Raw genomic sequence first — 15,800 nt, 5'->3', positions numbered from 1 at the left:
GAAAATTTTCGCTGTAGCTACACAAAAATTTGTTGCCGCTACAGCTACATTTCATAAAACTGTAGCAGCCACAGCTACTAGCTACTAATATTTGTAACTAACTACAAAAAGTAGCGCCCTACTTAGCTACTCCCCCATTCCCAATCACTACAGACCTCCAAATCTGATGTGGCCTTCAGATTAGCTCAAGAACAGCGTAGAGAGCTTCATGGAATGGGTTTCCATGGCCGAGCAGCTGCATCCAAGCCTTACATCACCAAGCGCAATGCAAAGCGTCGAATGCAGTGGTGTAAAGCGCCGCAACTGGACTCTAGAGCAGTGGAGACGTGTTCTCTGGAGTGACATTTCCCCATCTGGAAATCCAACGGACGAGTCTGGGTTTGGCGGTTCCCAGGAGAACGGTACTTGTCTGACTGCATTGTGCCAAGTGTAAAAGTTTGGTGGAGGGGGGATTATGGCCCCTTAGTTCCAGTGAAAGGAACACTTAACGCTTCAGCAACAAGAGATTTTGGACAATTTCATGCTCCCAACTTTGTGGGAACAGTTTTGGGACGTCCCCTTCCTGTTCCAACATGACTGCGCACCAGTGCACAAAGCAGGTCCACAAAGACACGGATGAGCGGGTTTGGTGTGGAAGAACTTGACTGGCCTGCAGAGTCCTGACCTCAACCTGACAGAACACCTTTGGGATGAATTAGAGTGGAGACTGTGAGCCAGGCCTTCATCAGTGTCTGACCTCACAAATGCGCTTCTGGAATAACGGTCCAAAATTCCCATAAACACACTCCTAACTCTTGTGGAAAGCTTTGCCAGAAGAGTTGAAGCTGTTATAGCTGCAAAGGGTGGGCCAACATCATATTAAACCCAATGGATTAAAAATGGGATGTCACTAAAGTTCATATGCGTGTGGACGAGCGAATACTTTTGGAAATATAGTGTAGCTAATTTTAAAAGCTGTTTTCGGAGTTCTCCACGACCCTGGCGGAGAAGCGGCTTAGAAAATGGATGGATGGATGTTTTCGGAGTTTTGCCAGTCTGTGCTGAGTTTATTCAGCACTTATTCTCAGCAGTCTCTGTGAACGTAGCTTTCACTGTACGAAGACACTCGGTCACTAACTGCTTAACCACGCTTAATTTTGAGAAGCGACACTAAGTCTTTATATTTTAATCCAAGATCAGCTAAAATCCAATGAGCTGCTTCATATCTGAGCTGAAGAAATGCTCAGCTTTTGCAGACGAATGCCAACCGTTGTATCGTAACGCAAAACGTTTGCGAGGGAACGCAATGTCATTAACTTTTTTATTCAAGTGTTTTTGCAGCAGAGCCGTTTTGGTCGCTCGTCCCTTCCCCGCCCAGCAGAGGGCGCTGCTCCGACTGGCCGCTTCGGAAACCCAACGAGGAAGCAGGTGCTGACGTTGAAGGAGGAGTAATGGAGTAACGCAGATAAACACTGCGCTTCGGACAGACTGAACTCGCTCACTGAGTCCCGGAGCGGCCCGGAAAAGGGACAGACTCACACACGCGAAAATGTTTAAAGGCTGGGGATCGTGGCTTGGCATTGAGTCTCCCCCCGGAGCCAAAACAGGGGGAGCCGAAGCCGAAGCCGAAGCCGAAGCCGAAGCCGAAGCCTCAGAGGCAGCGGAGAGGAGGAAGGAGGAGGAAGCGGACAGTGAAGTAAACAAAGCAGAAAACAGCGACGCTGAAAACCCCCCGCTTCTCCAGCAGGCCAAGGGCCTGAGCGGTGAGACAGACCCCTGCCTTTCGCATACACTCACTCAGTGTAACGTTACTGAGCTCGAGTCGCTTATTCGCTAACTACGTGTTCGGGTTTTCCCGTTCCACCTTAAATGACGCCGCAGTGACGGTTCAGGCCTGGCTCGAGAGCGTACCTGCTGCGCTGTTTAAGGTGGAACGGGAAAATCCGAATAGGAAGCTTGTCGACACTTTGGGCTCCAGTTCCTGAGCGCCGTGTTTCCAAAACACAGTGAAACGTCGTTATTGCGTTAGAGTCGCTGAAGCCGGGTTGTTGCTAGATTAACGACAGCCGTCGCCGTCGTTGTTGCTGTTGCTGTTGCTGTTGTTGAGGAGTAGCAGCGCTGGCTAACTGCTCATACTCTACTGAATGATTTTTAACGTCGAAGGGGAGTTCCGCCGAATTTTTTTTTCAAAATTTCTCCTTATTTCGTGGTTTAGATATGAACAAAGTGGTTCAGAGTGGTTTGGTGTGAAAAGGTTCGTTTGTAGAGAAACTTGCTGACTCAGATTGCTTTACAGTGATGTTGATGGGAACCAGGGGTCGTCATGTCTACAACACAAACATAGCCATTTTATTTACTCTCCAAAACCACCAGTGAACCCACATGCATCTTCTCAAGTCTTAAAAGAAGTTTTCTTTGGGGACTGTTTAGCCTTGAACACCGTTCATGTATCCCTCCACCGTGAGTGGCTTGAAATTCATTGGTTAAAATACGTTTTAGACCAAAACGTTGTCACACAAGTACCATAAAACACCATTTCAGACATTCAGACTGGGTATTCATAACCATTTAGTGTGAGAACTTTCTGTGAGGGAAGCTTTTAGGGGAGGACGACTTTGTAAGTTTCTCTAGAACGCAAACCGCTCTGGCTTTGTTGGTGTGTTAACCATTTAATGGTGCAGAAATTTAGAAAAACCTGTGAAGTCCCCCTTTAACTATAAGCCACTGCCCATGTGGCAAACTGTTTTCATTAGCATTAAACCTGATTCAGCTTCTGTAGTCTTACTAAGCAAATTGTTGTGGATTGATAATAGACGGTTATAAGCTGAACCGGATGCCCTGCATTATTCTTTCTGCCCTAAGGATACATTTACAACTTTGCGAGCAGCGCCACCAAGAAAATATCTGAGTCTGTGGCAGAGACTGCAAACAATATAAAGAAGAGCGTTGAGGAGGGCAACATAGATGGCATTATTGACAAGGTGATCTCTGTCTCTCTGTCTCTCTGTCTCTCTCTCTCTCTCTCTCTCTCTCTCTTAGACTTACTTTCTCTTTATCTCTCTGTCTTGCTCAATCCCTATCTGCCTCTTTCCCTCTCGGTCTGTCTACACTGAGGGAAAACAAGTATTCCTTTCACTTTTTGTTTTTATTATCTAATATAATTCCAGTACATGTTTTATATCAGATTGAGCCACAGTGGACCTTATTCATTAGCACTGCATGCTATCAGATCTGATTGTAAAACGGACGCACACAAATTTCTTTGACGTCTCAGTTTGATACCATAATTCGATTGATTTTTCAGTGAATATTATTTATAGTAAAAATAAGGAGTGGTAGAAAATATGACTTGGGTTACAAAGTTAATATTTCCTTTTGTAGTTTATTAGAGCCTTCAGCCTTATAACAGTATAATATTTGAAACAACAGTTCTTTCTAGTGTCCCAGTGTAGCCACTAATATGCTCTAGCCACTAATATGTTAGCAGCTAACCTGATCAACACAAGATAACATACTAGTCACTATACAACAGTAGGATATGCAACGATTTGTCCACGTGCCTGTCCACGTGCCTGTCCACGTGCCTGTCCACGTGCCTGTCCACGTGCCTGTCCACGTGCCTGTCCACGTGCCTGTCCACGTGCCTGTCCACGTGCCTGTCCACGTGCCTGTCCACGTGCGCTCTTCCTTTCTGTTATTGTCTCCTGTATTTATATTTAATTGTTAAATTGAGTTGTTGTGTGAATTATGTGTTTAAAATGGAACTTATTTCTGTACTCTTTATCCCATTTCTTTTCCTCAGACCATTCTAGGAGATTTTCAGAAAGAACAGGAAAAATTTGTGCAAGAGAAAAATGCTAAGAAGTCAGGTGAGAACATACCCAGACACTGGGTAACTCAGAATTAGGGCTGTTTTTTGGGGCACTAAGCAGAATCTGATTTTGCTTATATATAGTGCCATCCCTCTTTAGGATAAAATGATATTAAATTAGTAATTTCTTTTCCAGTATCATGTATCAGAACTGCATGTTCTCTCAGAATCTTAGTACTTTTGTTAACGTCATTCTGCTGAATCTGTAGATACAGCAGTGCCTCCCTGGGTTGGATACAGTGAGGAGGAGACCATTCAGCAACAGATATTAGCTTTATCAGCTGTAAGGCTTCTTTCTTATCTCCATTGGTGTTTATAGCAACAAACATAAACTTTTATCTTGAAGTAGTGAAACACAGTGTGAAACAGTATTACCATTATGAAGTCATTTTTTCATAATAAAGTCTTTTTTTTTTTTTCTTTTCCGGTAGGACAAAAGGAATTTCCTTCGTGACCCTCCTGCTGGTGTGCAGTTCCACTTTGACGTTGAGCAGATGTATCCCATTGCCCAAGTCATGCTGCAGGAAGATGAGCTGCTCAACAGGATGCGCTTTGACCTGGTCCCAAAACAGTGAGTGAGAATGGGAATGAGAGACGGCTTGTGCCTGCTCCGCTCTCACGGCTCTTTTGAAAGATGTTGAGAACAGGGCTAAGCTTTGTGTGTGAGGTTCCAGCTGTTTTAAGAGGGGAAAGTGAGCAGGGACAGTTGAGAATTAATAACATCATTCCAAGATTTATTTTTTAGGCCTATCTGTGTTCGTTATGATGTAAGTAACATGAGGCAGAAAGTGCACTCGCGCTGTATATAAATGCTGCTGCTACATCTGTACAGAAATTTGTAGCTTAATAATGCATGACTCATTAGGTTGCCTCCATTTTCAGTGGAACACTGTATCTGATTTCATGTTGCATAACTAGAAGACTGAATTTTTGTGTTGGAGCTTTAAATGCCGGTTTTACCCGTTCAGGCTGAACTGTTGACATTCTAACAGCTAACAGGCTAAATGGGGCCCCTTCAGAAATATTCAGTCACAAGCGCTTTAAATATTGACTGAAAGTGTCACAAGAAAAGTTTCTGAAACTGTAAGTACTGCGTACTGTCTCCACATCCATGTCCCACATATTTGAGTCGTCGGTGTCCCAAACTATCTCCTGGTAGAGACTTGGCCATGTTCACTATGTACTGACTCGCTACACAGTGAATTAGAACCAGAGAGCGAATAGAAACATAACCAGAGTTTTGTCAGTGCAACAAAAGTTTTCTTCTTTTATTATACTGCAAAACAATAAAAGCCATATGGCCCCTGCGCTTCCTCTACTGAGTGGCACTCTGAATGACGGTGTGGCCTGTGAATATTACACAGCAGTGTTTAATAAGTAAACCACTTCACTTTTTAGCTTTAATGTGTCAAGGAAACCATGCATCCACTTTCCTTTCTATTCTAAAATGATTTCAACTTTGTTATTACACCAAATTCACAAGCTGGCTAGGTTACCTCAGAGGACAGACCCTTGTTTAAAATTCCAGACTACAAACAGTATTGAATGGTCATCGAAACACAGTTGCATTTGTGTCTGTGTTTCTGAAGCCTTTCTGTCTGTGGCTCTGTTGCAGTGTGAAGGAGGAGGTGTTCTGGAGGAACTATTTCTACCGCGTGTCCCTCATCAAGCAGTCCGCTCAGCTCACGGCGCTGGCAGCGCAGCAGCAGGCTGCCGAGAGGAGAGACGAGGAGAAGAACGGAGCCGCTCCACAGACCGAGAGCATTCCAGGTTCTGCCTCTATTTTGCTGAGTTTCACTAGAGTAAGGGAACTTGGAAATAAGACCGCAGCGTTATTACACTGTAATATATTTAAAATATTGTATGTTTTGAGGCTTGAAGTGCTTATACATTCTTGGTGTCTGAAGTTTGCTTCTTTACTTTTGTGCTGGAGCATGGAGGCTAATGTAGCTTAAAAATAATGGCAGCTTATGATCACCATTTGTTAAAAGAACGTTCAGCCTAAAACTAACATTTAATGTTATTTGTCATGTTTTGCGTTCTTCTGCCTTGTATCCCTCAGCCTTGCCGGTTTGACGGAATTTGATATTATTTTTGCTGTTTCATTTATCAGTGATCTCTAACTACACTACCCACTAAGCATGTCATGAATACATCATAGATCCAGGTGGCCTGGTGTCCTAGGTGGCCTGTCCCCGTTTTTAATTGTGAATTAAAAACAGACCACACAGTCATAAGGAAGACAGGGTAAATGGGCAGACGTCTCGTGCTGTGCTTGTTTTGGCTAACAGAGGGGGCTAGCAGTATTCTCGTGAATGTCTTTGCCTGGTTTTAGAGAATACTGCTGTGTAAAGGTCAGTCAGAAGCAAGTCAAGTGAGTCCACAACATCACCACAAACGTCTTTTCAAGACACAAGTTAACCCAGGGATTAACAAAGGGGTGGGGTTACGGAACTTGAAACGTACTACCAGGTGATAAGTAGGCTGAGTTATATAGTCGTACAATCTATTCGGATGTAGGGTACCAAGTGATCTACAAATAGTGATTTGTAAAAAAAAAAATATATATATATATATATATATATATATATATATATATATATATATATATATATATATATATATATATATATATATATATATATATAAAATTTATCCATTTTAATTTTGTCTAATTTTTTTGCCCTTAATTCGATTTTTTTTTAGGGTTTTTAAGTTTTTACTTTTAAGAAAATGTGCATTATTGTATACAGTTATTCAAACAATAGCTAAATGGTACTTTTTGTTTATTAAAATTGCTGCAATAACGTTTAGCTATAGCACATAAAGTGTTACATAGAGTGCATAAAACACCTTACGTAATGGTCTACTACAATAGCCCATTTCTCGTTTTTTATATATATATATATATATATATATATATATATATATATATATATATATATGCGCAACTAATCTGTAGTCAAAATACATACTGGATACTCACTTGTCACAGTATGAGAATTCTGCGGTCCCGGTCGTTGCAAGTGTCATTTGGTGTCCAGTCTATAGTATGATGGCAAAACTTGGACAAAAGCTGTTGGCCTGATTCATAAAAGTCATTATATATTTCATATTCCAGTTCCATGCATTTCCGTCTTTTTCATCATTTTACTCTCTGGCATCAAGCATTTTATTTATAAGCAATTCATTTAACAGCTCAATCCTGATGGAATTTTAAGGGGCCTTTACCACAACCTCAACTTTATGTATAATACACTACTGAAAGTGTGATTCCTTCACCTGAAGTGAATTTGGATAAATCTTACCTATTTTATTCCACAGAAACCATCAGACCAAAAACACCTCCTACAACCATCAATGCCAAACCCAAATCTAATGAGGTACACGCTGACACTATATATTTACATTATTAATATCAATTTAACCAATAAATAAAACTACAGCAGATATTTCTCATATTCATTCTACACAGCATGAGGAGGAGGAGATCTCTACCAGCCCTGGAGTTTCAGAGTTCGTGAGTGACGCTTTTGATTCGTGTAACATCAATCACGAAGACTTGCGGAAGGAGATGGAGCAGCTGGTTCTGGACAAGAAAGATGAGGCCTCCCCTCAGGATGGTGAGTTTGGTACATCCGTAGAAACAGGTTTGACACCGGCTTCTTTTACACCAGTTAAATTATCTCTAAAGTACCACTAGGACACTGTTAGATTTACACAGGATTAGTTTCACATTACAGGACGACTGTAATGAGCGATTGGGAAGGAATAAAAAATCTCAGTAGAAATGACAGAGAAGGGAGTGGCTACTGGATTTATGTACTGCCTTCACTGAAAGAAAAGTAGAGAGCATTTCAAATCATTTAGTTTAACTATTATTTCAGTTACTTTCACCATCCGCTTTTCTGTCTTGAGTTAATACAGTGTCATTAGTATTGTAATTAGCTTAGAAATGTATAGTCAAAAATGAACACCGCTGTATAAAGTGTTTTAATTAATTAATTAATACCTTTATGTATTATATATATTATACCTTTAGAATATTTAGTGATGCAGCAGTGTGCAGTGAGTAAAAATTTGTGACATGGTGCGTTCAGATTGGACTAAAATCACAGAGAAACAGTGGTAAAAATGACATTATGCTAACTCCTCATGTCAAACTAATCTTGTCTAAATAGTTCTTTATACCGGGTTAAGTTTAAGTTCGGTTAAGTTTCTTTTAACCAGACACAGTAGAAATAATAATTAGCTGAAAATCTGAGGGCGACTGACGCTCTTAAGAAGAGCCTTAAAGCAAAACAATTCAACAAAAGGTCTGATTTACACAATTATCCTTTTATTCCGAATGTAATCAGCCAAGACCTGTTTGGTTGAAAAAAGTAAAAAAGAAAAAAGTATACACAAATTTCAGTGTTTAACATGGCTGCTTTTACTATTTTTACAATGCGATATTTTTTGTCCATTTTTATAGATAACAGTATGTCATATAGCTTTAGAAACCAGATAAGCAAATCTATGAGATTACTTATTCAACAAGACTGAGGCAGGTATGAAATGATTTAGCCATGCAGTATAATCTTCCATTTCAACTTATTTAATACTGTTTTTAACTAACCTTAGTACTTTTATTTTTAGTTTTTTTAGTTTAGTTACTTTTATTTTTAGTGAAATGTAATTTTGACTTTTTTATATTTTAGCTCATTTTACAGTTCCTGTGATGCACGTGCTATTTACATTGTAAAGCAAATGTAATCTAAGCACTCTGTATGTAAATTTGGGTGCCTCGTCAGAGAACTTCTAAACATTTTAATGCAAAATTACTGTTTATTTTCCACCCCATCAGAAGAAACGTCAGAGTGGGAGAGGGAGCTGCAGCGGGAGCTGCAGGAGTACGAGGTCGTGGCAGAAGCAGAAAACCGTGATGACAACTGGGACCGTGAGATTGAAGAGATGTTGCAGGATGACAGCTAAAACCCGGAGTCATTGTTTCTGGTGTGGACTCATCCCTGCACTGGAGACGGAGAGCGAAAAAGAACGGACCAGAGAAGAATCAACCGAGTGGGTTTTAGAAGCCACTACATTATGACAGGCTCTAGTATCATATTATATGATATCTTTATGACGTGTCTATCTGTTGAAATGAATTAAGAGGATATATCTTTTAAGAAAGCTTTTTTTTTCCCCATTTAAAAATAGTTGGATGTAGGATGTTCTATTTAGTGGACTTTGGCTTGGTGCCAAATTGCACAATGTCTACAGTAAAACGTTCCTCTTTGCCGATGGAAAGAAATGGTTAATTTTACCTTTTTATACATAGGAGTGATCTGACTGTGTGTTTAAACTGTCCTGCTTTATCAGAGGCGTTGTGATTCCGTTTGATCCTGATTTTAAGCTAGAAGAAAGGTGAGGAATCTGGAGCAGCATAGACACGAGCTCAGACACAGCCCAGGAAGTCCCGTGCAGTCCCAGAGAGAAAGCATTGTGAAGAAAGCACTTCTTTTTTTACACGCTTTTGAAACATCAGCTGCTTTTTACATTTCATGATGAATGGACCAAAAGAAATGATTGAAAATAAATTGGCCTAAACTTTCTATAAATTAACATGTTAAAGTTAAGTACTCCTGCTTTGGGGAAGTCTGCTGCTGGGAGTGAGTAGTTTACTGTCACACAGCACAAAAACATCTTGTTTTCTTTTATTTTTTAATGACCCTCTGTTGTTTCTTTGGGTTCGATGAGTATATAAACCAGGGTGTGTGAACTCTTGGTGGAATGTAGGTGAAGGTTCTAAAGGATAGATAACTAATATATCTTTGTTATTAGTGTTTTTTTCCCTCTGTGCATTCTTTGTCTCATTACCTGTCTGCCGCATAATCATACTTGTTTGTCTGTCAATAAATTCTTTTTGTCTGTAAATCCAAAAATTCTGTAAATTTTGTTTGAAATCCAAAAATAAATAGTTAATTACAGATTGCTCTTGGTATAGTTAAAAAAATCCATTGGTTATCCTAATGAGAGTTAAGATTCTCTTGACTATATGTATAAGCTATATGCACTATTAGGGCTGGTAAAATAGAATAAATAACTGCCAGTTTGACAAACTTGTCTGAAACTGAAAACTCTGGAACTGTCAAAACATGAAGGTTATGTAAAGGACACTCTGTGGTGCTAATTGATGGCATTGAAGGCACTGATGCAAAGCATCCCAGAGGCTCTCAGTTGGATTCCGGTCTGTGGAACGGGAAGACCAGTCAATTGTATCTATGCCTCTGTAGTCCAGGAGCTGCATACACGCTCTATAGCCACCTGAGGCCAGGCATTGTCCTGCACCAGGAGGACCCACTGCATCAGCGTAGCATCTGACAACAGCTCTGGTCCTGGTACCTAACAGCAGGCAGGGTACCATTGGGTTGTGTGACCCTAGGATTTGCCTTCCCAGACCATCACTGTCCCACCACCGATCTGGTCATGCTGAATGATGTTGCAGGCAGCATAATGTTCACTATGGTGTGTCTAGATTCTGACATCTGTCACATGTTCAGTGTCAACCTGCTCTCTTCAGTGAAGAGAACGGGGTAGTAATGGTGGACCTGCCAATTCTGGTGTTCTCTGGAGAATGCCAATTGTGCTGTGCTGTGAGGTCCCGGTCCTGCTGCTGGGTTGATGATGTCCTGCTACAGAGCCGTCTAACTCTCCTCATGCATCAGCCTTTGTCCTGGTATATCCTCCATGCCGCTGAGACAGTGCTGGGAACTCAGCAAACCTTCTTGTGATGACGTGTGTGGATGAGCCATCCTAGAGGAGCTGGACTACCTGTGCACCCTGAATGGGTCTGCAGGTCCTTCCTTATGGTACCACTTGTGACAAGGACACTAACAAAAAAGAATCAATCAGAAAGGATGAGGAGAGAGTAATTGTCTGTGGCCAGAAGCTGCAAAAACATTCCCTTTTTGTGGGTTGGTACATTAGGAAGGTACAACCCCATTTCCGAAAACAGTTGGGATGCTGATGCAAATAAAAACGATCCAATGATGTGCAAATCATCTGAAGCCTATATTTAGCTGAAAATAGTACAAAGACAGCATATCAAATGTAAATTCTGAGAAATTTTACTGTGTTTTGGAAAATATATGTTTATTTTTACTTTTGATGTCAGCAACATGTTAAAAACAAGTTGAGACCAGGGCTGTAAAAGACTGGCAAAGTTCTGTAATGCTAAAAAAAAACACACCTAGTAGAACATCACACTAACTTGCATTAGCTTTTCTTAATAGAGATATTAGAAATGTTCAATGTAATAGACTATTCTTACACTTCCACATTATAGTGACGGGTCTGGTGGCATTTTCTACTGCAAGAAAAGCGACACTAGTCTGCTATCGCCACAAGAGGGCGCACATCTGAGTTTTTCAACATGATTAGAGTGGGAGGCAACCTCTGGCAAAAATCATGGAATCACCACTCTTGGAGGAAGATCTTTCAAAAGTTAATCACAGAGACGTGCCACAAAACTTTTTTTTTCAAAATTCCAACCTTTTGGCATTAAGAAAACTATTAAAAAAGAAATATAATTGTTGTAGTCAGTCGCAATTGTGTTTTTAGATCAAGTAGAGGAAAGAAAAATGGAATCACTAAATTCTGAGGAAAATATTGTGGAATCATGAGAGAAACACAGCACCATTAGTACTTTGTTGCACCACCTCTGGCTTTTATAACAGCTTCAATTGCCTGGACTTAACTAATGACAAAGTGTTCTTCAATCCGTCTCCAACTGTTGCCAGATCAGCTTTGCAGGTTGGAGCCTTGTCATTGACCATTTTCTTCAATTCCCACCAGATTTTCAACTGGATTGAGATCTGGACTATTTGCAGGCCATGCCATTGACATTATATGTCTTTCTTGAAGGAAAGTTTTCACGTCCTTTGCCCTGCAGCAAGATGCATTATCATCTTGAAAAATGAAGTCATCACCACCAAACATCCTTTCAGCTGATGGAATAAGAAAAGTGTCCAAAATTTCAGTGTAGACTTTGGCATTTATTGAAGATGTAATGACTGTCGTCTCCCCATGCCTTTACCTGACATGCAGCCGCAGATCATCAATGACTGTGATGAAATGTACAGGTTTTCTTCAGGCAGTCATCTTTCATTGGACCGGCACCAAACAAAAGTTCCAGCATCATCAGCTCGCCCAATGCAGATTCACGATTCATCACTGAAGATTACTTTCATCCAGTCATCCACAGTCCAGGATTGGTTTACTTCAGTCCACTGTAACCTTGTTCATTTCGGTTTAGGTGTTAATGATGGCTTTCGTTTGGCTTTTCTGGATGTAAATCCCATTTCTTTTAGACGATTTCTTACAGTTTGGTCACAGACATTGACTCCCGTTTCCGCCCACTCGTTTCTCATTTGTTTTGTTGTGCATTTTCTGTTTTCAGGACATTTTGCTTTAAGTTTTCTATCTTGACGCGTTTACGTTTTCCCTGGTCTACCTGTATGTTTCCCGTTTACAACCTTCCCATCTTGTTTGTACTTGGTCCAGGTTCCCAGGACACAGCTGACTGGGAACAACCAACATCTTTTGCAACATTCCGTGATGATTTACCATCTTGAAGTTTTATAATTCTCTCCTTTGTTTCTACTGACGTCTCTCGTGTTGGAGCCAAGATTCATGTCAATCCACTTTGTGTAACAGCTCTCCAAGGTGTGCGCACTCTTTTTTAACTAAAGACTAATTAGCAGATTTAATCTGACGCAGGTGTTTGTTATAGAACTGCAAATTACAGAGCGATTCCTTAATATTTTCCTCAATTTAGTGATTCCATGTCTTTCCTCTACTTGATCTAAAAACACAATTGTGACCGACTACAACAATTACATTTATTTCTTTTTTTATTGTTTTCTTAATGCCAGATGATTGGAATTTTGAAAAAAAAAGTTTTGTGGCATTTCTCTGTGATTAACTTCTTTCTACAAAATTAAACAACTGAAAGATCTTCCTCCAGGAGTGGTGATTCCATCATTTTTGCCAGGGGTTGTACATTCCCTGTTTGAGTGGATTGATCGGTGATCTGTTCTCCTGTAACCAAGTGTGAGTGATGAGATCAGTGGTGTAGCTGTACTGACCTTCAGTGAACTCACCTCTTTCCATACATCCAAACAAGCTTTGGCAGCGTTAAATCACAATCACAACCCTCACAACTACAGCGCCGTGTCAGTGCTCAGTCATATTTTAGTATTAGTGCATTAGTGGGTTCGTATTAGTTACAGTGCTGATTTAAATGAAAATAAACTAAGGATGCTGTGTTAGCAGCTGGCTAACTTGAAGCACTGCTCTGTCACTCGCACAGCACGGCAAATCGATGTTATCGTAGATCAAACAAGGAAAAAAGCACACTGCTGTGAAATACTGTGAAATGCTCTGACATGGATGTGGTAGGAGTGATGGCAGTAAGGTGGTGTGATCCGTCATTGACGTACCGAGCCAGCTAATGTTTGCTGTTCGCAAGTTGTTGAGAAACGAAACAGGTTTGCACTTGTAACCAGACGGCTGAAATAATCTGGTTTCTTTTTCAATTATGAATATTACAAAAATCACAGCTGTTCTGTTCCAGCTGGTGAAACCAGTTAACCTGGGAAACACTGCATCCTCTAAGGAGAGGAAAGGGACCATCTGACTTGTTCAAAAGCCAGCATCCATGATGCGACATTACGGCCAGTGTCTGTGGCGGTTTCTGGTCAGTTTAGTGTGGGGTACAGTTCCCATATCTGAGTACTAGACACACAAAAAAAAAGATTTTAACCAGTGGCAGTGGCAGCGTCTTGTCAGGCAACTTAGTGACAGGTTTTGTGGTAAAACATTTCTACAGTTAATTTCTCTGTGAATTCTTAGTGCTTGAATGTGATTATTCACAAAAGTCTCTATAAGTCTTGACAGCAACCATTTCACATCATTTCAAAGGAATTTGAAACAAAATTGTTGAAGTAACTGTCCAATTAATGTTAATTAATGGATTTCAATGTCCAATTAAAGTTTTCAATCACTATGCTGCTTAAATATACACTATATTTCTAAAAGTATTCGCTCGTCCACACGCATATGAACTTGAGTGACATCCCATTATTAATCCATAGGGTTTAATATGATGTGGGCCCACCCTTTGCAGCTATAACAGCTTCAAACAGGGAAGCAGGGAAGGCTTTCCACAAGGTTTAGGAGTGTGTTTATGGGAATTTTTGACCGCTCTTCCAGAAGCGCATTTGTAAGGTTAGACACTGATGTTGGACGAGAAGGCCTGGCTTGCAGTCTCCGCTCTAATTCATCCCAAAGGTGGTCTGTCAGGTTGAGGTCAGGACTCTGTGCAGGCCAGTCAAGTTCTTCCACACCAAACTCGCTCATCCATGTCTTTATGGACCTGCTTTGTGCACTGGTGTGCAGTCATTTTGGAACAGGAAGGGGACGTCCCCAAACTGTTCCCACAAAGTTAGGAGCATGAAATTGTCCAAAATCTCTTGGTCTGCTGAAGCATTAAGAGTTCCTTTCACTGGAACTAAGGGCCCAACTTCTGAAAAACAACCCCACACCATAATCCCCCCCCCCACCAAACTTTACACTTGGCACAACGCAGTCAGACAAGTACCGTTCTCCTGGCAACCACCAAACCCAGACTTGTCCAGTGGCGACGCTTTACACCACTGCATTCGACGCTTTGCATTGCACTTGGTGACGTAAGGCTTGGATGCGGCTGCTCGGCCATGGAAACCCACTCCATGAAGCTCTCTACACTGTTCATGAGCTAATCTGAAGGCCACATGAAGTTTGAAGGTCTGTAGTGATTGATTCTGCAGAAAGTTGGTGACCTCTGCGCACTATGTGCCTCAGCATCCGCTGACCCCGCACTGCCTTCATTCACCGTCATTCTGCCTGGCCTACCACTTCGTGGCTGAGTTGCTGTCGTTCCCAATCGCTTCCATTTTGTTATAATACCACTGACATTTGACTGTGGAATATTTAGTGGTGAACAAATTTCACGACTGGACTTGTTGCGCAGGTGGCGTCCGATCACGGTACCACACTGGAACTCACTGAGCTCCTGAGAGCGACCCATTCTTTCACTAATGTCTGTAGAAGCAGTCTGCAGGCCTGGGGGCTCGGCTTTATACACCTGTGGCCACGGAATGATTTGGATGGGTGAGTGAATACAACACACATCACCCACCTTAACTCATGTCAACAACCGATTTACGTTAAACGTTAAAGTCTCTCCTATCAGAGCCAGCGCCTCCCGAGAGTCTTCGCCCATGGCCGCTCTGCATGGCCGCTAGTCAGTAGCGGGACACTACAATATCTTATTTAAATACAGACTGTAGATCAGTTGAGTCTTATACTAACCAAACACTAGAAGACCTCGAAGTCTGAAATCCTCTCACATATAAAGACAGTGTCACGGTTTTTAGTCCCAGACCACGATTTTACAAAGACTAGGAATCTTGCAGTGTCACTGTTTGCAAAACTGCAACTATATTTTTGAGATTATTTCCCATCATGCATCTGGTGGAAATTTACAAGCAGATAAACACTTTTCTTTCCACTCAATAGTGGTGCAGACGGGTAGATGCGTTGGTTGGGTGTGTGAAGATCTGGGGCTCAGGCCAGTTCGCAGTAGAGCTGTACACTCTGGCAGATCATCCCCCAGATTCTTTTCATTAAACTGTGCAGTTACTTTTTAAATTTGATGTGAAGATTTACACATCAACACAACATGCAGCGATTCAGCACTGTTGATGGGATATTATATAACAAACAAAATGAGAAACCACTGTAACAGGAAGCAAAAAAGGAAAAAACTGATGATTCTCTAATAATGCCTTTCTTAAAGTCCTCTGCACGTTACCTCACATCACTGTTACACTTACATTTTCAGTTAATATGATTATTGTATTAAAGC

General features: G+C 41.1%; 1 protein-coding gene across 1 annotated transcript; it reads left to right on the top strand.

Annotated features, from left to right (window-relative positions):
• Positions 1-1,389: 1,389 nt before the first annotated feature.
• Positions 1,390-9,774, top strand: syap1 (synapse associated protein 1). Its single transcript, XM_017711493.2, has 9 exons — positions 1,390-1,742; positions 2,842-2,960; positions 3,782-3,848; positions 4,060-4,133; positions 4,282-4,421; positions 5,466-5,620; positions 7,175-7,233; positions 7,326-7,473; positions 8,697-9,774. Exons 1-9 carry the CDS (start codon positions 1,529-1,531, stop codon positions 8,822-8,824), a joined length of 1,104 nt encoding a protein of 367 aa, XP_017566982.1. The 5' UTR covers positions 1,390-1,528; the 3' UTR covers positions 8,825-9,774.
• The last annotated feature ends 6,026 nt before the right edge of the window (positions 9,775-15,800 follow it).

The sequence above is a fragment of the Pygocentrus nattereri genome, chromosome 9, assembly GCF_015220715.1.
Source record: "Pygocentrus nattereri isolate fPygNat1 chromosome 9, fPygNat1.pri, whole genome shotgun sequence".
Taxonomy (NCBI): Eukaryota; Metazoa; Chordata; class Actinopteri; order Characiformes; family Serrasalmidae; genus Pygocentrus; species Pygocentrus nattereri.
The sequence above is the reverse complement of the archived record's forward strand: the minus strand, read 5'-3'. Positions and strand labels throughout refer to the sequence as shown.

Bases quoted from the DNA above. Each gene is read 5' to 3' on its own strand.
- syap1 (XM_017711493.2), top strand. From the start codon at position 1,529: ATGTTTAAAGGCTGGGGATCGTGGCTTGGCATTGAGTCTCCCCCCGGA. The intron at 4,422-5,465 runs GTGAGTGAGAAT...GCTCTGTTGCAG, and splicing joins TTTGACCTGGTCCCAAAACA to TGTGAAGGAGGAGGTGTTCT. The intron at 7,234-7,325 runs GTACACGCTGAC...CATTCTACACAG, and splicing joins CCAAACCCAAATCTAATGAG to CATGAGGAGGAGGAGATCTC.